The following is a 25,608-nucleotide window of genomic DNA, read 5'->3' as shown; positions in this document are numbered from 1 at the left end:
CCCGTTGAAACAGAAAGTCGGTAGCTAAGAGAGGGCGTGCACCTGTCAAAGCTAAATAGGTTAACGTTGCTAACGTGTGCTCGCTCAGGTTAGCTCGCTCGCTGGCCGGCCATGTCGTCCCCCTCCTCCTCCAGGCGCCAGTGGTGCTACCTGTGCGACCTGCCAAAGATGCCGTGGACTGTGGTGTGGGACTTCAGCGAGGTGGTCTGTCGAGGCTGCGTGAACTACGAAGGCGCGAATCAGATTGAATTCCTGATAGCGAGCGCCCGACAGCTGAAACGAACTCACGGGATGCAGGACGGTAACGTCCGGTCACCCGGTCCTTCGCCTAATAAACACGGCACAACTGGCAGAGGAGAGACGGCTGCAGACGGGGGCAGGCCACACACCGACCGCTTTGACAGGGGAGGGAGAGGAGAAAGTACTGGGTCCGCTATCCGCGTGCCGCCCAACGGGCTGCACCGTGACGGCCAGCCGCCTCCGGAGGTGAACCGGCAGAGCCCCAGCGGCAGCCGAAGACCCATGCTCGGCGCTGCCATCCCTCCCAGTCTAGTAACTCAAAGTATTGCAGGGATCCCTCATGGGTTGCTTGCAGGCATGCCGGCGGGTCTGACCGCCAGGACAGCTCCTATGAGCAGCCCCATGATCTTCCCTGCCCCGGTGCTGGCCGAGATGAGCCGCAGACAGCTGGGAATAGGGATGGGGATAGCCCCTTTCATCACTCCAGAGCTTGAGCGAGAGCTGAGTTCATCCCAGAACCAGCCCAAGATACAGACACAGGTCCACACGTCTGTGACTGCCAGCAGCGCCAGCAAGAGCACAGGCCTGCCTTCCTCGTCCTCCTCCATGGCTGGGGGTGTGAGCCAGACAAGCCCAAAGCCTGCCTCTTCTCCAGCCAGGCAGCCACGACCACTGACTGCAAGGTCCGGAGCAGAGCCCCTGGGATCCAGCACCTCCGCAGAAGCAGCCACCACAGCTGCAGCTTTACCCCACAGTGGTGCCTCCGAGCTGGGATCAGCGTCAGCAAACAACACCCACTCAACCGGAAACACTCTGTCCTGCACCTTGTGTCATGAGAGGCTGGAAGACACACACTTTGTTCAGTGTCCATCAGTGCCAGGGCACAGGTTTGTATGTTAACTGTTTTTTCATGTGCTCAAGTTGTGGTTTACAGTTAACGGTCTGAAACAGTCAGCAGATTAGTTAATAAGTGGCTACTGACTGCCGTTTTGAATATTGGGTAATCATTCTTGTTACACCTTCACAATGCAAATAGTGGCTGTCTTCATGTTTTCATGCTTTGTTTACTGGCTGCTAGTCAGAGTAATTAAGCAATTTACACCTTTGCTTGGCCTCTGGTAGTTTACGGTTGTTTGGTTTCACATTTTACAGACCAAACATTATTTAGTTTCCTGAAAAATGATTGATTATTAGTGAAATAAGTTGTAATAACCAGCCTCCTCTAAATCCACCAAATGTAGGTTCTGCTTCCCCTGCACCAGAGTGTACATTCAGAGCCGACGGGGTGATGGGGAGGTGTACTGCCCCAGCGGAGAGCGCTGTCCGTTGGATACCTCTCCCAACAGTCCCCCTTGGGCCTTCATGCAGGGAGAGGTCTCCACCATACTGGGCACTCCTGCAGCGGGAGCAGGAGCTGCATCGGCTGCTGCATCTGGAGCCGCGACCGGGCCTGGGCCCGGGCCCGGGTCCGCCTCCGGGGCCGGAACCGGAGCTGCCAGTGGAGCCGCAGCTGGAAGTGGAGACGTCACCGTCAAGAAAGAGAGAGAGACGTGATGATAATTTCCACAGAAACCAGGACCGAACACAGCCACAGGCAGGTCCACAGATGTCAGACAGCTGTTTTAGTAGAACGCAACATGCACAGTAACTTCTTGCTCGTCAGGTTGCTTCAGGGTTTGGTTAGGAAACTTTTCTCCATAACTGACTCCATTGAAATTTGACATATAATGATCTTAACTGTATTGCAACCTATTTAATCTAAACAACCAAACAATGAATTAATATAATATTTTAAGGCAGTATCACCCACCCATAGTCTGAAGTGCTGCAGCATTTTATTGTGAGGTCATTTTATAAAACACTTTTGTTTACTCCCATTAAAGCATGCATTTGTAAATCTTTAATCACTCCCCTCTCACATAGATATACATGGTGATATATCTACTATTATTTTATCAATGATTTTGTCCTGATTTGCTGGTTTCATCAGATTTTATCATCCAGGCTCTATAAGATACTGGGATAACAAATGTGAAGAAACTACTGGTCCTTCCTGTGTTTATCAGGCTGCAAAATGTTGTTGGACAACTGAAGTGCCTTAATAAGAGGCAGTGAGAGTACTGTAGTTAGTGTTTTTAACTGTTTGTTTATGGTACTCTGTGTAACTAAATGTTGATATTGTGTTTGCTTTTTTCCACCTCAGAGTCGTATCACATACCAGAAGGAGACGTCTGCACTGGTCCACTTACAGATCCAGAAGAGAAGCCACATGCAGTGACCCACAGTTCAGAAAACCTCCATCACACAGGTTTTAACTCCACCTATCCACACCGCCCGATTTCATCAACATTATCAGACCTCGCCAGATCTCTGACGAAAGTAGCGAAGTCTGTCTTCACACATCGCCATTATTTGTTTATTTTTTTCTTTCACTTTGCCAACATTTGTACCTAAATCTTATTGTTCTGATGTAATGATGACATAAAAATGAAATTTTATGAATCACATTCAAATTACCAAATGAGTGCATTCACCCTCACCAGCTCTGGAAAACAATCTTATGTCTGATGCTCAGTCCAGCAAACAGTAACGCCACAAGTTTCCCGAGACTGTGGCTGATGTAAGTAAGCATAAAGATTGAAAAGGCCTTTATGATGTACTGTTGGAATCAGATATTCAGGACCAATCAACAGCTGAAGGAAGGCTACTTTTTGTGAAGTTAGTCCTGAAGTCAGCTGAAAACCATGATAATGTCCACATTAACACTTCAAGCTACTGTTAGCAACCAGAAACGAACAGGCTAAACACAACACATTGACTACACCAGTTTTTAATAACTCATTTTTCTACAGACAAAAACATCTGGAAATTTTGAAAGAGATACTATGATCACGTAAATAAGATGCACCTTAAGAAACAACCAATGCAAACACTTCTATCTCTCTACAAAGCCAGCAGAATATATAATTGGATGTAATTGCTAATAGTAGCCTGTTAGCAAATCTAACACATGAATGTTCTTTGTTACAGTTACACTTCTCAGTTGCACAGAGTAGCCGGTGTTTATTGTAACGGTACACTCAGTATTGTGTTTGCACAGGAGAGCACAAAATCTTGCTTTGACAATTCCAACAAAAAAATGTTGAAATGCTTAAACGAGCAGCCAAAGTCGTTGCATTTCTTTTTCCTTGTTGATGAACAAACAGTTGGCCGACCAGCAGCGAGCGGCTACAGGCCAAATCTGGCTATTCTGAGATCAGTCAAAATATGTTGACACAACTGTCTGGGACAAATGATATTTTCTCTGCCAATATTCAGTCTAAAAGGCAAAATTGTTGCTCATAAAAAATACATTTGTCACTCACATGACATAACATTGAAATCTAATGATAACAAAGTGTACCTTAAATTTGAAAATCCAGATTTTTTTTTTATTTTGTCTTGGACGTTTAGTACTACAATACCGTTCTTTTGTGACTCAATCTGTGGCCTGGCACACAATAATATATATTGTTTTTTGGAGACACATGAAATAAAACTCCACTAAAACACCCTAAACATGAACTGACATGAGATGTGGGCAGAATGTCAGCTGTGACATTTCTCTGTGCATTTGTTTTATTTTGTTTGTTTGTTTTTTTTTCATCATGTCTCTGCTTTAAAGCTGACTTAGAGGAGAAAGGAGAACGTTTTTTTTTTTTGCTGTGTAGAATCAACCAGTTAATCTGTCAAAGCATCGACCAGCCACAGAAACTCTGTGTTTGACTGTATTTAAATGTCGCTTTCATACAAGATCCAGCCCAGCCTACGCTTTACCCCGAATGTATATGAAAAGATATCTATTGATAGGCCTAGGACTATATTTTATACTAGAATGTTAAATGTTATATACTGTATAGAACTATAATAGTATGTACGTGCAATCCTTAGTCCTAGTATATGCAACAGTTTGGAATATGTAATTTAAAAAAAAATTGGCTTATCATTTCTTAACCTGATATATTTTTTTGTTTTTTTTTTTGTTTTTTAAGTGAGAATCCACCTGAAAGCAGAAATGTTCTTCTGTAATTTCTGAAGGTTTAATGAATGAATGAGTTTCTACTATGTCCTAATATTTCATATGAACGAGTTTCTCCAAATTTAATGTACTGTGGAAGGCCATACACGCTGTATGTATGTATGTTATGTATGTATCTTGTTCTTCATTAACCATGTCCTCTTTAATTGAACAATCTTAAGATTTTAATATAATTTGGATCAGGAGTTTTTTGGTGGATTCTCTCTCTATATATATGTGCAGTATGTGCTCGTCAGTACAGAAGCACAGACAAACCAAAGGTAATTATATATATATATATATATATATATATACATATACATATATTTCTCGGCCAGGTCTTAACCAACCAGTTTTCTTCATCCAGCCGTTACAGTTTACAGGCCTGTGTGGTCGACTGTACTTACAGGATTTTACATATAAAAGTCTGTAGTATTCAGCAAATACTTATATAGGCCTTCTACATTCAAAGAACCTCCCACAGATCAAGGCCCCCATACCCCCCCCCCCCCTCCAAAAAGCATCCGAAGGCTGAGACGATCTCGTCCCGACGACTTACGACGGTGCGAGATCATCTTCTCGGGGCCCAGGTCCGCTGTAGAGAAACGTCTTTGAAGAAGTGGAATTTAAGTTTTAATATGCACTGATACATCATGCAATCCCTTGTTAAGTGCCTTTTTTTAAAAAAAAGTTTACCGTCTGTTTGTGTGTCTGGGAACCTCAGGGGAAGTAGGAGTGCAATGGCTTTTTTTTTTTTTTTTTTTTTTTTTTTTTTTTTTATCGTCTAGTCAGTTATTAACCTGAATCTGTTTCCCTTCAATCGCCATCAGACGTCTTTTGCTTTTTATCAGAAGCCTTTGTAAAGTCGACCGGCCAGTCATTGTTTGGATATGGTCTCTCCTCGCATTTCTGTCCACGTTGAGTTTCTTTTCCTTCATGTGTCATTTTTAGATCTGTTGGTTTTATTGCAGCTTAATGTACAAAATAGAAACCAGGAATAAATGGGATGGAAACTTGTACTTGTTTTCCTGTTTATTTGGGTTTTTTTGAGTTTTTTCCACAGAGATTAACATGTTGATGCAAATGATCACTATTATATACACGTCATTACTTTCTTATTTGAATAATCCTTATATAATCCAGCTATGATCTTCTGATTTGCTGAGTTTAACAGGAATAACAGCACATCTCTGGTTTGAAAGAGAAGGTAAGAGCTGTCATCATTGGCTGGCGCAGCATCATGACTTTTCCTCAGGGCCACAGTTACGTCATATCTTCTGTTTTCTTTTAATGATCTGAGGAGTTTGTTTTCTGTGGTTACACATGGTGGGCTTTTTTTAAAGGGACTGATTCATTTTTTAGAGTCAATATTCTTACATGTTACTATGTTTACACCAAAAACAGTTTCAAGGATTTAGCATTCCTCTACCAGAAGTATATTTCTTGGCTTTAAAACCGCATTAAGACCATTATATATGATGATGAAATGAAAGAGAATCAAACAGCAAAATAAATTACAATTGTTACAAACTTTTCCTGTTGGCCAGTCGTGTTGGGGGATTTTTGACTCATGGAATCAGGTTTTTTTTAAATACCAGCTGCTTTTCCCTGCAAATAAGGAGCTCAAACATTTAAAGCAAACAAAGTCACTTATTTCAAACATATCTTAATTAAATGAAGTAATGTAGTTTGAGAAATTTACACAGCTGACTCAGATGTACTGATTACTCACATCCAAGTAATTTATTATATATATATTGCGAAATTGGTTCATGTATGACGTCAACATTGGTCAATCTTGGTCAGGATTCAGTTAACTGCACTTTGGCAGGTTTAAGCTGAATGACTTGTTGTTCTAAATGCAGCTTCAACTAAATTTAACCTGGTTTAAAAGAATCCAGATTTGCATCAAACTGTCAACAGTCAAATCAAGTGAACTCCATGTAGAGCAGCCTGACTGTGAAACTACTTGCATTTCATTTAATACGCTTACGGTTGAATTAGGTATTGCTAATATGAAAAAAACAACTGTCCAAACTTTGAACCATGAAACAAACCGATGTGAAGAAAAGAGAAAAGAAGGTGCAGGTGCGAAGCTTTTCTGTTTTCTAATGGCCACAAGATGGCGGACTTGTGCTCCTGACGTCTGCCTGCAGAGCAGAGACTGACTGGACAAGTTGTTTGTTGTCGTCTTTTATCAGATGGAGGGTATCCTGACGACGTGTAGAGACAGAGCAAGCATTGGAAGCCCTTAAAATCATATTTAAACTGAAAAAACTTAAAGGTCGTCAATACCTTTATTGCAAATGAAACTTTCTTTCCCAAAAGAAATCAGCTCAGCTGCGCAGATTTTAGCTTTTACCTGTCAAGTCAACTGTTATATGATACGTCACTTTTTCCATTTTTGTTTTTTACATTTTGGAGAAGAAGAGGAAGAGGAGGAGGATGAGGAAGTTTAATTATTCCTCCCCAACAGTCCGGCCGTCGTGCTCCTGGTAGGCCGATCTGTCGTTTCCTCCATTAGTGTCAGCTCATTACAACTATTGTTAAACCAATTATAGAGGTGTTAATGGACGATGGAAGGCCTATTGGCATGAAAAAACGGCCCGCAGAGAGAGGATGTGAGTTGAGGGGGGGGGGAGAAACAGATTTTAAAGAGTATTAGATGTTTATTAAGAGGCAGGATTGAACAAAATAGCAGAGATCATCCTGCAAGACGTGACGTTAGATAAATAAACCGGCTTCATACAATCACTCCTGTATGATTATTCTAACCAGAGGGCAACTATCTCTGTCTGTTTACTGAGCTCATTTTCTTATTAATGCTCTACTTCGCAAATCTCCAGTACAAACAGATTTCCCAGATGTGTCCTACAAAAATATGCATGATGCTACATAAACTTGCATTCTGTATATCGTATTTCCAACCAGCACCTGAAGGCAGTAGGAACTGTAGGAACATATGCAAATAGAACAAAAAATATCCCACGTGTGTCACGCCAATGGGTGGTTAACAGTGTAATGATTAGTTTTTAAATATATGTGTAGCTCTGAATCATATGAAGGAGTTCTGCCTGATTCACAGTATCTCCATTCACTTTCTCTAAAAGATTTATTACATTGAGTTTTGTTTGTTTGGTCTTTCAGTATAAGGACTTTTTTAGTTGTAGGAGCTCTGTTCAGACTTGAAGCCGGATTTATTATAATATGTGTTGGAGGATATGCAGCCCTCAAAAAACTGTTGGTTACTCAGAGGAGAATCCCTCAAAATTCATTTGATCCCTTTTCTGGTTTTTAAATCACACAAAAACCAAACTAACTCGCATTTTAAACAGCACAAACGAATCATTTGCTCATAGCTACAATATCTGATTGAATTGTTATGATCAGGGCCTGGAGGTCAGAGTTTACTAACCTTATTATTTACAACTACATCACCGTGCAGATGAAGAAAAAAAAAAAAAAGCTCATCTCTTTCAGGCTTAATTACATCATTACAGACACTGAGGTGTTAGCTCATTCCACGTGTTAATCGACTTGACAGCGTTTTGCAAACAGGCGATAATCGCTGAGTCTTTACAGGTGATGGCCCGCAGAGCGTCTGATTGACGATATATATATATACGATCACACAGCAGAAATATCACCATGACAGGATGATCAATCTGGAGATTTGGTGGTAAATATTAAGAAAAAGGCGTCCTGTGATTGCGCGTCAGAGTGAAATATCCTGAACACAGCCATCAGATAGGCAGCTAGAGAAGCCTGTCATAAATATTCATATTGTAAAAAAGTGTGTATGTTTCCCTCTGAGAGAGAAATAAACTGTAACCCGCTGTTGCCCGACATTGATTCTCCATCCGACGCTTTCTGCATATTTTTGGTGCGTCTGCGCGCTGATATTCCTTCCTGTTATTTCTTATTTCCTCGGCATCTTTTCTCACAGTCTAATCCCGTCGACCTCCCGCCTGCGCATCAATTACATCTCCATTGACTGACCATTAGGCAGCGGCATTGACATTCAGAGGCCTCCGTCTGCACCGAGGCCTGATGTGTATTCCACAACACAGGAGTCCAAGCCCTATGCATTACACCAGGATTACATTATTTATTGTACTTGTCTGTGGCGACAGGTCGTGAGAGAAAAAAAAACGTTTCCAAGAAGTTCTCAGAGACCTGGTCCCTCACGACTTGATTTACGCACAGATTGCGCACGTAAGCATCTAGGAAACTGTAAGAGATTCATGTGTAACTGACCAAAATGTAACATTTGAAGCTTTAATGTAAATGATAATTAATACTAGCAAAGCATTTACGCACGAACCAACACTTTAATTGGCGTTATTGTGTGTTTTTTGGTATCTTCGATTCATTTCGTGATGATTTTGCTGCTGTGACAGCATTTCTATGATGGATTTAAAGTCTGTTTTTAATTTTTTATTTTTGGTGGAGTCAGTTTTTAGGCGTTTTCTGTGAAATACATCACATTTACATCACTATCAGGCAAATATTTGACTATCAAAACCCAGAATCTGAAATAAGGTATTACAACCAAACTTCAGAGAGCGTGTTAACGGTTCGTAGCCCCAGAGAAGTGATAGCCAAGGGAATTAACGACTTTCACGCCCCACTCCCTACCTCCCGCACGTACACACCCACACACACACACACACACACCCACACACACACATGCATACACACATGTCCCTAAACTGCCCCCCATCCATAATAAAAGTAGTAATATAATGGATCAACTGGTATAATTTTACTTGTTCTATCGTATTCCAATTTTATTTCCAAAAAAAACTGTAGAAAAATGACAAATAATCCGAGATTTTTTTTATTTGAACAAGTCGTTTTGAGTTGGAAGGAGGTGACATGATTTCATTATTTTGTCAAATTCTTTCATCTATTTGCGAAATAACTTTCAATAACTTAGCAACAGGTTAAAACCCAGATACGCTGTTTGATAATTCACATGAACACGTCGCGTCAGCTTTATGAATTTCACTGTTATATTTTTAAAAAACTCACTCAGCTCTGTCCCTAAAGGATTATGGGACAGCCGCATGTCCGGGTGGGCCGGTGCAGCCGCCGGGCCAATATACAGCACGCCAGGGGGCCACATCGGCCTTTTTGCTTGGGCCTTCCTGGATCCCAACACGGTATTCAAATGTCAGGAGTAGGGCGGGACCTGCCGGGACCTTATAAGACGAGGACGACCAGGTTTCTCCACTATATTTGCGCGCTACACCTCCGTCTGTCACACGCTGCGTCCAGAGGCCCTCGGAGGACAGAAAGAACGGGCCAGGAGTCAACATCTGCCGAGCCGAAACAAGATTAAGGTTATGAAACAATGGATGACTGACAAATAAGAAATATTGACTTTACTATTCTCAGGAGCCGAGCGTCACGTCACTCTTTGATTATTTTTTTTTCAACACATTTTTGACTCTAGATATTTCTCTCTTGGCAAAAAAGGAGACAACTCTGTGTTTGGATTTTTTTCCCCTCGAAAACTTTCTACTTCGCGGAGGATTTTATATTCGTTTTTTTTTTTTTTTTTTTTGATATATTCTTTTTAAAAAGCCTGTGATAGGTGCTTCTCCTCCAAAGACTTGTGTTGGGGATGTTGAGCTCTGTGAAGATGGAAGCCCACGATCTACCAGAGTGGAATACTACTTTCTTCAGCGAGCCCAGTGAGGTAAAGACGCACTCACAAATGAAAAAAAAAAAAACAAACAAAAAAAAACAATGACAACATATAAAACACATTGTTTTTATCCCTTCGTGTTGTAAACAGCAGGATATGTCTCAGAGCTGCTTCAGATTCAAGCGAAGAAGAGCAGAAAATGAGTGAAGATTTTATTATTTGCGCATTTTCAACAGGACGAAAAACAGTAATGCTGTGATAAATTATGAAAGAATATGATATAGATTTTACATTAAAACATTACCTACTATGGAAATATTATTATAGGAATTAAATACCTTTAACTATGATAAAGTTAAAAAAAACTGCGTATCAAGACGCACGTTAAAATTCAACAGGAATATTATAGCAACACCAACAATTAGTATTTATATATTCCTTATATGTTAAAATGCTATTAGAATTTCGCAAATATTATTAAACCCAAAAAAGAAATAACATAGAAACAGTTCTTTCCACTAAAACTTATTTGTTGAATTGATGACAGAGAAAAAAACATTTCATAATAAATAAACAGGCTCCGACTAAAAAATATTTTTAAAGACATCTGCTGATCAATAGGCTTTCTCCTTTGTGTCGTCGCAGCAGTGTTGCAACAGTTAAGGTGTAAAGGCCTAAATGTAACAAGACTGCGGCAGTTTTTTTGTTGTTTTTTTTTCTCACTAATTCAATTAGAGGTAATTTCATCAGTAGCTTCATTCTCACCTCAGCTCGACCTGATGAAATTACCATGAAGAAAGAGTCTGACAATATTTAACCAACGATCAGTAAGAGGGTCGAGATACCTTTTATCCCCCTGTGGATTTAGTTTCTTCGCATATTAAATACTTTTCCTTCAAGCTACAGAGTTTTTTAAGATTTCACAATAAAAGTTTATGTGGACAATTTAAAGCGTAATTAATCGTCTTTGTCAGACACACACACACACACATTTAAAAAAAAAAAAATCAAAATTCTGCACTTTAGCTTAAATACTGAACAACTTGTTTTTTCCATGGAAGCAGAGGAGGAGGCCGTCTGAACCGAGAGGCACCATGACGCGCTTTTTACGCATTTTCAGGTTAACATCGCTGTGTGAAATCCATGTCCTCTCTCCGCGCACTGAGAGCTTCATTGTGCATTGATAAGGAGTCACTTTTAAAATGGAGAGTCTAACCAGTCTTCTTCCCACATTCAAACATTCATTTCACAGAAGAAATTTAAATTTATATCAACTACTGAGGAGTTCATGTTATTTGTTCTCTAAATGTTCAGAAGTAAATTCAAGATTAAAATTATTTTCACTGCTTGTAACTTTTGTTGCACAACATTTAAAACTTATTATTTCCTCTGTGTTTTGTTGTGAATAACCAGATTTTCCTCTTTGTCTCCAGATGTATTCCTCTCCCAGCACCATGAACTCTGGTCTGGGCTCCATGGCCTCCATGGGCACCAGCTACATCAACCTGAACCCGGCCACCGCCTCCCCTGCAGGTATGAACATGGCGTACTCCACCTCCAGCCTCAGCAGTTCCCCGCTGGCCTCCATGGGCTCCGGGCCCGGCCACATGTCCCTCTCCCCGGTGGCCTCGTCCCTCAGCTCGGGCCCTCTAACCCAGCTGGGCCCCGCTACTCCCGGCTCCTTGGGCTCCTTGTCCCACTACCAGAACATGGGCCAGTCCATGAGCCAGCTGGGATACACCTCCACTGCGACCCTGAGCCGGGCCGTACCCAAGGAGATTCCCCCGAAGCCTTACCGACGCTCCCTGACCCACGCCAAGCCACCATATTCCTACATCTCCCTCATCACCATGGCGATCCAACAGAGCGGCAGCAAGATGCTCACCCTGAATGAGATCTACCAGTGGATCATGGACCTGTTCCCCTACTACCGTGAGAACCAGCAGCGCTGGCAGAACTCCATCCGCCACTCGCTCTCCTTCAATGACTGCTTTGTGAAGGTGGCTCGCTCACCAGACAAGCCGGGCAAAGGTTCTTACTGGACTCTGCACCCACAGTCAGGCAACATGTTTGAGAATGGCTGCTACCTGAGGCGCCAGAAACGCTTCAAGATCGAGGACAAGATGGCGAAGAAAGCGGGAAAGAGCCAGGAGGTGGGCTCAGGTAAAGGAGGCCACGGTGGAGATCACCTGGGGGAGGATCACAGCCCCACAGGAGGATCAGAAGGAGCTGACTCCGCCCACTCAGACAACTCTCACCCGGGCTCTTCAGACGACCAGCCGCATCCCCGAAACTCCCTGGTTCCACTAGACTGCCCGCCGCTGTCCTCCTCACACCTCCACAGCCCACCTGTCTCCCTGCCTCCCTCCTCCTCCACATCATCCTCCATCCCTCCATCCTCCTTGTCTCTCTCCGCCACCTCCTCCTCCTCCAACCCGCTCCTCCACTCCCAGTCTTTAGCAGGTAGCGCCCACCTCCTGCCCAGCGCCATGCAGCAACACATGGACCTACAGAGCGATGCCCTCAAGTCTCTGGACCCCCACTACAACTTCAACCACCCATTCTCCATCACCAATCTCATGTCCAACGAGCAGAAGATGGACCTCAAGTCCTACCAGGACCAGGTGATGGCCTACAACAGCTACGCAGGAGGCTCTCCTGTGGGAGTCAAGCAGATCTACGACAGCCCTGGGCCAGCCAGCATGGACTCAGGCGCTTACTACCAACCTCTGTACAGCCGCTCGGTGCTCAACGCCTCCTAATATGGACATTCACCCCACCCCCATACACATACACACACCTGTCAGTAGAGGTGAGCCAAGATGGAGACTTCTCTTTCTCTCTTCCTTTTCTAAAATGGACACCCAAGCTCTCTTTATCTTCCTCTTTCTCTCTCTTTCCCTCTCTGGCTCATGTCCAGTGGCCTTGGAAGAGACTCACATCTAAAATGGCTGCCATGTTTGAGGGACCAGAGAACCTTTTTTTTTTTTTTTTCTCTCTTTTACCAACTCTGACAAACACGGAGACTGGTTGGTTACACTGAGGATAGAAAAGTGAAGCTGGAAAATTCTACACTGATGATGAAGATATTTGACTTTGTGTGTATGTAAGTCAGATGTCAGATCCCGTCTTTGGCTGTCACAAGAACATTACATGTGGCAAAATTGGCCTTGTATAAAATGTAAATAGAGCTAATGTGGGGGGAAAAGGATATTTGCATTTATTTATAAAGGGAATAAATTTTAATATATCTTGTATAGCGTTCTGTCGACCAGTTACAACCCAAATGTTAGGGGTTTTTTTTATCCAAAGACGGAGAGAAGGAGGCAAGTTTCAGGTTACTGCTTCAGGCAGGTGTTACTGCAGCGGGAGACAGTAAAGTTGATTTTTTTTTTTTGTGTTACAGCATTTCTCACATCTCTCACTACGTTCCGTCAGATCTATCAGATCAGACATCTGTCAATGTAAATGTAGCTTTCGAAGTTTTTTTAAAAAAGAAATGGTTTGTTGTTTATGGTTCATATGAAGAAACACAAAGCCATTTTATCCTTGCTGGAGCACACAGAGAGGGGAGGGGAAAAAAAGAAGTAGAAAAATTTTGCAGCCAGAAGGAAAGAGGCAAAGTAACTGTGGTAAAAAAAAAAAAAAACTAAAAAAAAAAACTTAAAAAGCATGTTGTGTTTATGTCTTTTATTTCCCACAATCATTTCCTTTTGTTACCTATACGAGGGCATTAAAACAAAATGCTTTTCCAGCAGACTGTAACATTTTGAATAACAGATAGCGGGTGAGGTGCATAGAGGAGTTCAGTCAGTTACTAAAACAGTGGAAGGGAGGAGAGATGCACTAGGGGAGGATTTACATACAGTACTTTGCACTATGGAGCTCCCACTGACCAGGTGAGCTGATGGGCTGGTGTGTGTGTGTGTGTGTGTGTGTGTGTTACAACAATAGTTAGGAACACCCCCCCCACCCCCCCCAACACACTGTCAGTGGATCAGCTCAATGGGATCAGTGTAACAAGGTTTCAAATAACTCTCACTGTTCAAAAAGTGCCTTTTCCTCAAACAACTGCTGATCTGATAAGACATCGATGTATAGATGATCTATTGAAGGATTATTCCCAAAAAAAAAAAAAAAACAGAGGACGCAGAAGTTTCAGGTCACATGACGTCCTTTGTGGAGCATATTTTAGTTTCAAAGAGAAATGTCTTTTATTTAAGCTATGTTGCTTTTCAGACTTTGGAAGTGTGCTGATATAATATATTGTTTTATTGTTTTTTTTTTGTTGTTGTTTATGTTGGTTTAAATGTGATTACAATCATTCATGTTTCATTTTTCTTATTAAAAAGGCAAAAAATGGGGACAAATTGTGCATTTGTTTTTCTTTTTCAGCAACATTTCGGCTGAAAGTGCTTATTATCAGTGTGGATATAAATTAAATGTAAATATTCAGTGTTAAAATCAGTATTTTGTTGTTTATTTGTTTCTCAAGCTTAGTATGTTTCCATTAACCTTTCTGAAATCTCACAAAAACAAAAAAAAACACCTCTCTTATGATTTCACATAGAAATAAAATCCTTTAAAAATGACTTAAGACTTAAAGAACACTGTTATACAACTCTTTTATTATATTTTCACACATCTCACTGAATCCAATGTATGACGCATTTTGCAGCAAATGCTTCCACAGTTTTAAAAGCCAGACAATTAAACTAATGCAACAGAAAAAATATTATATCAGGAAAATGGAAGTTTCTAGATCCGGCAGCGTTACTGGCAAAGACCTCACCAACTTGTCCCAGTCAATCAATCAATCGCAGCTCTTTTTTTTTTTTTTAACCTGACTAGCGGCCGACTGGTGAGACAGTGCTGCAGGAATAGCAGCGTCTTGTTGAAACAGCTCCTGACCAAATGACTGTGGTGTGTGACATGTGGGACTGGTAGACTAAACACGGCTGGCTCACACTGAGAGCCTCAAAGAAGACCTCTGCGCAGGCCATCGGCCCGGGCGGCATCACACACACACACACACACACACACACACACACACAGCGAGACCCGGACCACTCCAAAAACTACTGACCTGGCTCTGACCCTGCACTAGGAAAACTATCAGCAAGTCAACAAAACAAAAACAGAAGAGAGAGGGATTCAGAATGTTTTGCTCTTTAATCTTTACTGTGTCTTCTTGGCCTTGACGGCGACCGCTGACCGATTAGTTCCTTTTCTATTAATTCCAAACAAACTGCAAACACAAAACATATCACTTCCTGTTCGTGAGTTTTTTCCAAGCAAGAGCCACTAGACAGCTAACATATGGAAACCTGCTGAACCGCTACTGTATAATATCTCTATAAAGATGGAAAATATTGATGCATGTGCAATGTTGCAAATGATGACTTTAAAGATATAAAAAGCTGCACATGATTTCTTTCCTTTACATCTGCAACAAAGTAAAAAGGTCATTTATTGATCCTAGTTTCTGCAGCCGCCTTGTACAGACCTCCTGTCTGCTGCTCCACTGCGCTGTCAGCAGGCCTCCTGTCCACCTGTCTGCATGTCTACCTGTCTGTCTGTGTCTGTCTGTGTCTGTCTGTGTCTGTCTGTCTGTGTCTGTCTGTCTGTGTCTGTCTGTCTGTGTATGTCTGTCGTCCGCTGGCAGTTGCTCAACCCAGCCCTGTGTTGTCGGAGTTGTCACGTATTTGTCGCTGCCTTTTCTTCTCTGTCACGTCAAGGCCAGCCAGAGGCTTCAAAAATATAGCAGCAGCACACAAACTCACACATATACACAAACACACACACATGCACACACACACACACACACAGCATCCATTCCTAGCAGGAAACCGGTAGTGGGTGGGGTCACTTATAGTCTCACTCTTTAACTTCAGTTTCGATCAGTGGTTCCCGATGCTAAAGATCATTGACTACACGTTGCTGCAGAGACTTAAGAGCATTTCTCTGATAATTTTTATGATACAACATCAATATATGGATCTCTAAAAACACACACCTGAAGGTAATGGTCGCTGGTTTGTAGTCTGAGTGGGAATCTAAAGCAGTTCGTCACCTTGCATGCACAATAGTCCCTTCAGAGCAGTTGGCTTGATAAGATAGGCGAGCACTTGCCTGATATGGTCTCCACAGCTACATACAAAGACATAGTCAGACACACACACACACACACACACACACTGCTCCAGGTATGACCAACCTGGCTGGCTCTAAAATGTCTGATACGTCCCCTCGCAGTAATCAGGTGACCAAGCTGATAGTTGTCACATTCAGTCCTGGCTGTTTTTTTTGGGTTTTTTTTTTTATCTTTTCTCATGAAGGAAAACAGATTAGAGTAAATCCACTGATAACATACTGTGGCTTTAGGTTTTGAAGGTGCAACAATGCAGCAGTTGAACTGGAACAATTTCTGCAACAAAGTAAAAGAAAAACTTAAGCGTGACCCTTACATTCGTAACCTCTCGGTTGTAACCGTCGGCTGACCCAGTTTTCCGAACGCTTAGACTCTTAGAAAAGAGATACCAGCTGCTGATAACAGTCTGCATGTCACAATAAATTAAAGGACAGGTTCACAGTTTTTTTCCCCAAGTCTGTCTAATAAAAATTTAGACACATTCCTGTATGTACATTGAAACAGTTTTTTTGCTTGCTTGCCAGTATGAACAGGAGGAGCAAGCACAAGATGTTTCATTGTACATAAAGGCACCTGACTATTGTTTTAAGACACACATGAAGAACTTATCTTTTAATCTCCTTTTGCAAATGGACATAATAACCTGCAGAAAGGATTTTGTTTAAAGTTTAAAGGATTAGCATCTTATCCACACATTGTTGTGACTGTTGTGAATGTGGAGGAATCACACATGATTTTTTTGGGGAAAACAAAAGATTTTTCCTTCTGTTTATCAGAATCACAATTAATTTTACCACCACTGTTCACTTCTTTTTACCAAATGTGAGAAATTAGTGTCAAACCCTAAAGTGTAGTTCAGAGGATCAGAATTCAGCATGATTGTGAGATAAAAGTATAATTTGGCATCGATTACTGTATTTAGAGATGCACAGTAACTAGATATGTGTCTTGTATTAAGCAACTTTAATATTTTATTCTATAGGACGTGGTCATGACTTTGTTTTTGGGGGGCTATCACCATTATACTGAGCTTGTAATGCAGAGCGGAGCAGCAGAGCATGTCTGAGTCCTGGTTCTATAAGCTGTGATGAAGAAATGACCATGAAGCTGCTGTCACTCTATTTTCTAAGGATCAGTAATCTGTACTCAATTACAAGTTTCCGCACTTATTTCTCCCAATTAAAATAAACCCCGGGGGTTGATTCTACTCGTTTGAAATGCTGGGATGTTGCCAAATTTTTAAACGAGTTAAAGCCACAGTGTCGCTGTTACAGGGATAGTTTTTGTTGAAGGTGTGAAAACATGGTTTGAGTTTGGAGAAAACGGTTTTGGTGGGAAAGTCTTCTTAAAGATAAGATCTAATCAAAGGATGAATACGTTTTTGTGGCGGTTTTGCATAATTGGTGGCTGGCTTTTAAAGATCTGAAAGAAGCTTTTAAAAGAGTCAGCAGGGCAGCAGATCTGCGTGAGGGTGACACCGTTGTCATTTTTTTTTGTTAAAATGGATATTTGTCTCCTGAGGTGCAACAGTCTTTCAGTTCGCCCTGTTGAACACATGATGACAGCTGCCCTCAGGCTGTACTGCTGGTGACAGTAAATCAAGCATAGAGTCTGCAAGCATGCACACCTGCACAAAGAGCTTCTGTGCTCAAATGAAAGAGCAGAAATAAGACGTTTTTTTCTCCTGCTGCTGTAGTTTATGTATAACCCTCATTTTTTTTTCATATTATAACCTTTTGGGACCTTTTTTGATGCTTTAAATGCTGCATTCTCTGCGAGCCAAACAAGCTGAAACCGAGTTTTAGCAAACAAATATTACAGAAACTGATTGAGAGTGAAAAGTCAAGAACGTTTTCATAATTTTCAATGACATTCATGTAATTCATTGAAGATTTTTTTTTAGCAGGTGTTGGCGGATCTCTTCATCAAGATAAAGTCTTGACAGACAGAGAGGAATAAAGAAAGACAGGGAAAGAAAAAGGGTGTTGCGTGTTTTCAAGATGTGCAAATGCAAATGAGGCAGTGCATCCTGGATCCTGTTAGGTGGATCTACTATTTACACTAGTTATTGCCTAAGGAGAGGGAGGAGATGAGGGGAGAGAGAAGAGAGGGAAAGACAGAGAAGCAGAGGGAGAGAGAGAAGGAAGGGAGCACCTACAGTTCAACCCTCAGGCTATACTCTCCCTTTTTTCTGAAAAATAGATGACAGACAGATGACAGACAGACAGTTAGTTAGATGGTAAGACAGTCAAGATCGGAGCCTAATCTCACTGAAAAAATTGTGCATATTTGTAGTAAAAAAAAAATGTTATTCATATATGTAGGACTTAAATGCATCAAACTAATCATCATAATGGTGAATTATCAGTGTAGCACTTGTTATAGGTCATATTCAGCCCAAAAAGTCTTAAAATGGAATCATAAGAACATAAAAAACACATTTTGAAAGCGACAGAGGAGTAAACAAATGAAAAATTGTACAAAAATTTAAAAGATCAAGACATAGCTAATAAACAGAGAGGCTGAGAGACAGTTTGGCAGTAAACCAGGCAGAGAAACAGTCAGATAGACAAAAAGCTATAAAGAGGCCATCAGACAGACAATCAGGAGGTCAGTGAGACAGAAAGACAGACAAACAGTTGGGTAGAGCTGCAGCTCATGAAGAAGAGGAAGAAGAAGAAGAAAAGTTAATAAGACAGTCAGTCAGACACAGCTGAGCCTGATCTCACAACAGATTTATACTTGTTTGTACAAAATGATATGTGAGGTCTTCAAAAAGGAGTGAGGACAGCAAGGACTCACTTTTAACATTATTATAACTGAAATAAGTTGTCGGCTGACAGAAATCAGTCATTTGTTGGGCAAAAATGGCAAACGTCTTCTGTTCCCAGCTTCTCAAATGTGAAGATTTGCTGCTTTTCTCTGTTTGATATGATTGTAAATGAAACCGTTTTGGGGTTTTGGATTGTTGGTCAAACAAAATAAGACATTTAAACTCCTCACCTTTGGCTCTTTGATGGGCCTTTTTTAAAAAAAATTGTTCTCATTTCATAGACAAACGATGACACACCTAAAAATGTAAACATTCACATAGAAACCAATTAAAACATGGTAACATTAAAAAAAAGAAATAAAAAAAAATGTAAAGGTCAATGAGTGCAACAATCAGATCAAGCTGCAGCTAATAAACGCTGACACACAATCAGATGGATAAAAAGCTGCAAAGAAACAGTCAGAAGGTAAATCAGAAATACATCCAGACAAGTACAACTGGGAAAGAAGATAGAGAGACTGTCAGTCCGTAAGACAGTCAGTTAGTATGTAATTCAGACAGACAGGCAGACAGACAGACAGACAGACAGGCAGGCAGACTGAGCGCCACTCTCCAGCAGAGGCAAAGATAAGCGGTTGGACTTTGCTCTGTCGGCCGTGGGTGTTGCAAAGAGGCCCGAGATAAAACCACTGGCCTGAGAGACGAACACAGAGGAGGTGGCTGATTACATTTAACCTGATGGTGTGTGTGCGTGTGCGTGTATGCGTGTATGTGTGTGTGTGTGTGTGTGTGTGTGAGTGTGTGGGGAGGGACAGACAGGGAGGACAGTATCGATCAAAACATGACCATTGACTCAGGGACGCAACAGATGCGAGTCAGAAAAAAAAAAAAAAAGTTCCCTGACAGCAGGCGGCTCCTCTGCTGTTGAGCAAAGCAGCAACAGCAGCAGGAGGTTAAAGGTCAGGGGTTGCTGGTTCTAATCTGCACCGCCTCAGATGATGCTCTTTCCTTGATCTTTGTTTAGGTGCGCTGGGAGCTGCATGTTTAACTGTGAGCCTTTCTGTTCTTTTGCAAACAAAAATGTTAAAATGACGCTGCAGAAATTCATAAATTTATTCATTTTTCATGCAGAAATTAATTCCCAAGCTTATCTTACGATCCCTGAATTTACTGTCATATGTATTTTGTGTTTAATTTTGATTTTTCTTCGCTGCATCCTGTGACTGTTTGCATTGACCCAGTTTCCCTCCAGGGATCATTAAAGTTTCATGTTATCTTATCTTAATTTCCGTGAGTAACATTGTCTCTGTTATGATTACACACAGAGCACCTGCTGGGTTTGTCAAGTCGACCATGTAATGTGACACAGTGAGGATTTCAAAATAATCAAGTCATGTGGTTTTCAAACCTATCGGAGTGTGGTGTCCGCTTACATTGAGCCTCCCGTTGATCGGAAAGGTGATCAGAAGCTGTCATATCGTCGTTAATATACTGGCTGTGTGTTCAGGCTAAACTCCTGCTTCTCCTCTATAGTTTCAGGATGTTTGGTTATGCAGCGGAGGAGGTGTTAAGTACAACATCCTCAGGACTTTGTACATCTCTTTGGCTCTTGTATGTCTGCGGAGATGGATTTTATGATGTCGGGTGCTGAGCTTGGTGAGCAGAATCAGAGGGGAAACTCCCTACATGGTTTGTTTTTATCACTTAAATAAACCTTGACCTACAAAATCACCTCCGCTTCCCAGACCTGGATATCATACAGCCTACTAACATGCAAACTAACTCTAATGACTGTATTACCGTAACCCCAGGCAAAGCTAATGCTGCTGGAAACCCCGGTTACTGGCAGACTGCCCACGCATCATCAGAACAATAAAAGTCTGCCGAGGTACCTTTGAGCAAGGCGCTTCATCCCAAACTGCTCTGTAACGGTTCCTGAAGCGAAGCAGGACATCAGGAGGGGAGTAGAGAAAACAGGTTTGATTGAATTTCCAAAGAGAAATATAAGTTATACGCTCAACGAGCACTTTATTAGAATTACTGCGTAAACATGAATGTTAATGCAGTGGACAAAATATTAGGAACACTTTTCATTATACAGTACACCACCACCATCCACTACGACCTCAATAATAAACATTATCACCTCTCTGACAACAAAAAGTGAAAAATATAAGCTTCATAAAAGTTGATATTATGGCAGAGCTGTTGTATTGGATTGCATTAGATTGTAAATGTGTTCCTAAACCACAAAAACTAACCTGCCATAATGACTGAAGAATCAATCATTTCAGTCACAATATTTGCAGCATATAATAATAATAATTAATCTTTCCCATCACACATTACTCTGAAGAGTCTTTTCTTCCCAAAAAAGGAAAAATATAATATTTAATTAACATCTGAATATAAATTAAAATACATACCACTAAAAAAAGATTACAAATACAGTTTGACCTTCATATTTTTATCTCAAAGTACAACAGCTGTTTGGATAAAAGCAAACATTTTATTAGAATAAAAATAAAGTCAGAAAAAGTCAGCTTTGAAGCTACATTTATTATCACCTTATGAGATTTCTTACATATCTATCAAGTGTTTTATACAAATACAATACTCTAAATGCATGTTGAAGCAGCACTTTAAAGATAAACTACCTGATTTTATTTCATAGTGCCTCCAAATCACCCAATTTCCTCCAATTTCACAGTAAAATTTCGCCACCATTCACAGAAACAACAATTCTCATTAATGTTCTTCTAACATCAATTCAAAAAATAATTAAATTAGTGAAAGTTTGTGCGTTTTCCTGCTGGATACTGTCTCGTACGGGCCTTTGTGACAGCTGAGAGCAGAAACAAGAGATCTTTCTGGCAGCATGATGTTTATATTAACACTCAATTTTATATCCAGCCAGAATTTTTCATGTTTTATTGACAAGGAAACAAAGAGATATTAGCTGGTGTTTCAGTCTGGGCCTCCTGTTTCTCTCTAGTCAATTTGAACAAACGGAGAGCTGGACTGCGACAGTGTCAGGACAGTGTGAGGAGACATAAAATGTCCACAAGTGTGATGAGACCTTCAGGAATGTTCACCAACATCTGGAGAGCATGTGCCGGGTCAAACACGGAGTGTGAGAGTGTGTGAGCTACTGACTAGACTTTAAGACAACACTACTTGAATTGACATGACAGCCACCACTGTCGGCCGCCTTGTAAATCACAGACACCGAGATATACACACATATGTCTGCACATACACACATAAAGAGACACATAAAGACACACAGGCCGTGTCAAAGGCTTGTTTGCCTCCGGCTCACAGATGGATGAAGCCTTAAAGACCGAGCATCCATCCAAATCTCAGAATCTGATGGAGCGACGTGTCAGACTGCTCTGTTGAACCTGGCTCCGCTCCGACATTCAAACCTGACTTTACATTGGAGAAGCAGAGCTTTGATTCTCAGCTTGAAACCAATTTGGCCTCGTCAGGCTCTTATTCCTCCCTTGAATCAGGTTTCACTTTATTTGTTCAGTTTTCATGTTTGTTTTTTTTTAAATCCCTGTATCAGAGGACATGAAACACTCGAGTTGTGTAAAAAAAAAAAAATTGCATTTCATCCGTCCGAGGTCCTGCCAACTTTCTCTGCGACATTTAGGAGCTCGCCAGTTTATCCCGGTTTATAAAAACAGATTCAGACGAAGAGAAGAAGAAGAAATAAGCTTCAGGAGAGCAAACTGAGGTTTGGAGCTACTTTGACAGCTATTTGCCAAAATGCCACAAAATTTTTATTTAACTTAAATTAAAGTTTATGTAAAGAGAGAGAGAGAGAAAAAGAAAGACAGACAGACATTATTAAATTAGGGCTGAGATGCGAGATTGAGTATCAGCATTTCTTTGCCTGGAAAACATGTCACCGGGAGACGTCATCACCGGCACAAGCCGGACGCAACTGCATATTTACAACATTTTTATAGTGATTTATTCCTCCATTCTGATACATTTGAATATATTAAAGCTAAAATAACAGTGTAGCTGATGTAAATGTTGCCTAGTTTTTTTTATGCAAATCTTTTCTTGTATCTAATCTATCCTCACGGCACCCTGCGGAGATGCAGTTCCCACTTCAGGAACACTGTTTTGTTTTGATAGATTTACCTGACAACAAACTTCAGTCGACCCGCTGCTGACAGACAATGGATCTCCTCAATCAATAGCAGTTAAAAAACAGTTGCATTCATTACGACTTCTGTGAGGGAGAAAGGTTTCCCGAGTTAGTTAAATTCACAGATCTCCAAATCTAATGAATCTAAAAAATAAATAAATAAATTTAGTAAGGATTTGTGGTGCGACGGTCCAACAATTTACACAATTGACACGCAGCATTTACAGAAACAAATGCGACTTCAAATCAAACAAAAGTCTGTGTAGACTCGATCTGTGTGCGAGGAGGCAGCAGAATGACGAGGATGACAGCCATGACTTAGCAAACGTACTTACGACACGGATTACTTGCTGCAAATATTTGCTGCGAATCAGAGAATTAATCTTTGTTTATAGCACAGACAATCTCTGATTGTTTAATATCCTACCAGCTGAAAATCAAATTTGCTTTGATTTATTTATTTATTTTTTTTTCTATGTGTGTCATTCAGTCGAGGAAACGACGGATGGAAGTACTCCCGCCGGCGAGATGGCCTGGAGGCCGACGGCTCAGCTCGTCTCCGCAGAAGAGGAACAATATGAGTTTGCAGCTACATATTCCCAGACACAACACACACGCACACACACACACACACACACACACATATACATTATACAGTACACAGGTGCATGAAAGTTAACACACGTACGACTACACACTGATGCACATATACGCACACATTATACCCTGCAGTTATCTTATCAGCCATCACAGGTGTGAGTGTTGAAGTGACCCCACCCATTACCGGTTTCCTGTGTGCGCGTGTGTGTGTGTGTGTGTGTGTGTGTGTTGTGTTTACATATATGTGACTGCTTGCCTGTGTGTTAGTCCGTATCTTTGTTCATACGTATTTTTTTAAGTCTGTATATGTTTCTGTTAATATATATGTATATATATCTGTCTGTCTGTTCATCTGTGGTTTATTATTTATTGTTTCTTTGATAGCACAGGAGCTGCTGTTTTATCAGCTTATCTCGGCAGCCTGTAGATATATAATCCAGAACTGAATATTGAAGGGGGAAAATTAAAACTGCACATTACAGTTAACAAAATAAACGAACTGGTGGAAACCAGTACAACTTCAAACTCCAATCTTTTCACAATTTTTTTACACCTTAAATGAAAAAGCACAAACATACCAGACGTCTGGATACAAAAGTCCAAGATTTACTTAATTATCTTCTGCATTTCCTTCACTGACATCTCTCAGCTCCTGTTAGATCACTGATGAAAATATAGATGATATTGAGGTGACTGGACTGTAAAACACTCTTTCATGACACGTTCAGCTCTTTTTTGATTCCATTGGTTCTCCTGCAATCTTCAGTGAGCTTTCATTTATATTACAGCAAAGACAAAAAGGACCAAAATGTGATTTTGTGGTTCCAAATAAATCATCAAATAAAAACATTTACTTCCCCTTCATGGAGCGTTTGTTCCCTTCAGACAGAGGAGTCGGATGCTGAACGGCAGGTTGAACAGTCTAAGGAGCTCCTTAATATTCTAGGTGTTCACTTTCTAACTGGATAATAAGGAGGACGCTGCTTTTGAAGTGTTTTTGGGATTTATTGTTTCTAAATTCTAAAGTGTAAAGCGAGCACGTACATGTTTGTATCGTCTTATCTCCTCATCTTCTGTATATCTGATTCCATTTAGGTTTAACTTTCAACATTTATCGGTAACTAACGTTAAAATAACCTGAAGATTCAGTTGAGATGTAAACAGTTTTTATTGGCAACCTAATTAATGTTGTGAATCTACAATCTGAAAATGAGATGAGCGGATATGACATGTTGATTAAACATGTATCTGGCGCCTCAGCCTCACTTTAGCACACATTATTCTTCACAAGCAGTTTTCTCCAAATACTGAAGGTCCTGATCCAGAAGTATTAAGTTGATAAGCTTTAATTAGTTATATATGTGTGACGATCACTTCACTGGGTTTATAGAGAGGAGTTTCTCTCTCTAACAATCTGTCAAAGTTTCATCTTGGCCTTTGATCAAGTTAGTTAAAGAATTAATGTTAATTAACTACAGCTGATATAATCTGCTGCAGTCAACGTTGTCATTTTAACAATCAGTGCAGTTAAAAATGAGAATCCTGCCACCTGAATGTTTGTGGTGATAATGACAACTAAAAGATTCTTTAAAAGATTTATTAGTTTGTTATTTTGCCACCTTGAAAATCTAATTTTAGCAGCGTACAGACTCTACTTTGCTCTCCTGACCCGGCCGCTTCAGACCAGAATGAAACCGAATCAAGCTGTTTTGTGGCCTTTGACCGAAAAACACAGAGACAGTCGCACCACTGTGACAACTGCAGTCAGGCACTCAGAGTTCATTAGCTGTGTGTGTGTACAGCTGGACACACACAAACACACACACACACACACACACACACACACACATGTAAGTAGGGACAATATAACAGCTAAGGTTGCGGCCTGTGGTGCTGCGGAGGCAAAAGTAGCCGAGAAGTTAGAGAAGCAGGTTTAGGCACCTTCAACAACGTGCCTTTGAGCAAGATG

The 25,608-nt window shown here is 40.9% G+C and overlaps 2 protein-coding genes and 2 long non-coding RNA genes across 5 annotated transcripts in view; 2 read left to right on the top strand and 2 right to left on the bottom strand.

Moving 5' to 3' along the window:
• LOC122983884 overlaps window positions 1–25,608 on the bottom strand; it is a 108,773-nt gene that overhangs the window by 48,429 nt on the left and 34,736 nt on the right. The gene's annotated exons all lie outside the window — the stretch shown is intronic.
• irf2bp1 (interferon regulatory factor 2 binding protein 1) lies at window positions 89–5,316 on the top strand. Its single transcript, XM_044354061.1, has 3 exons — window positions 89–1,127; window positions 1,482–1,834; window positions 2,444–5,316. The coding sequence occupies exons 1-2, from the start codon at window positions 112–114 to the stop codon at window positions 1,792–1,794; spliced, it is 1,329 nt and encodes a 442-aa protein (XP_044209996.1). The 5' UTR covers window positions 89–111; the 3' UTR covers window positions 1,795–1,834; window positions 2,444–5,316.
• On the bottom strand, window positions 5,149–6,095 carry LOC122983885. The gene is made up of 2 exons (XR_006403785.1): window positions 5,829–6,095; window positions 5,149–5,592 (listed from the first exon to the last, which is right to left on the bottom strand). It is a non-coding gene; the product is annotated as an uncharacterized LOC122983885 (long non-coding RNA).
• On the top strand, window positions 6,239–13,525 carry foxa3 (forkhead box A3). 2 transcript variants are annotated; one of them, XM_044354059.1, is made up of 3 exons: window positions 6,239–6,792; window positions 9,350–10,001; window positions 11,384–13,525. In XM_044354059.1, exons 2-3 carry the CDS (start codon window positions 9,927–9,929, stop codon window positions 12,710–12,712), a joined length of 1,404 nt encoding a protein of 467 aa, XP_044209994.1. In that variant the 5' UTR covers window positions 6,239–6,792; window positions 9,350–9,926; the 3' UTR covers window positions 12,713–13,525. The 2 variants fall into 2 exon arrangements, with proteins under 2 accessions (XP_044209994.1, XP_044209995.1); XM_044354060.1 differs by lacking the exon at window positions 9,350–10,001 and having other exon boundaries at window positions 6,241–6,792.

This window comes from Thunnus albacares, chromosome 6 (genome assembly GCF_914725855.1).
Source record: "Thunnus albacares chromosome 6, fThuAlb1.1, whole genome shotgun sequence".
Classification (NCBI taxonomy): Eukaryota; Metazoa; Chordata; class Actinopteri; order Scombriformes; family Scombridae; genus Thunnus; species Thunnus albacares.
The sequence above is the reverse complement of the archived record's forward strand: the minus strand, read 5'-3'. Positions and strand labels throughout refer to the sequence as shown.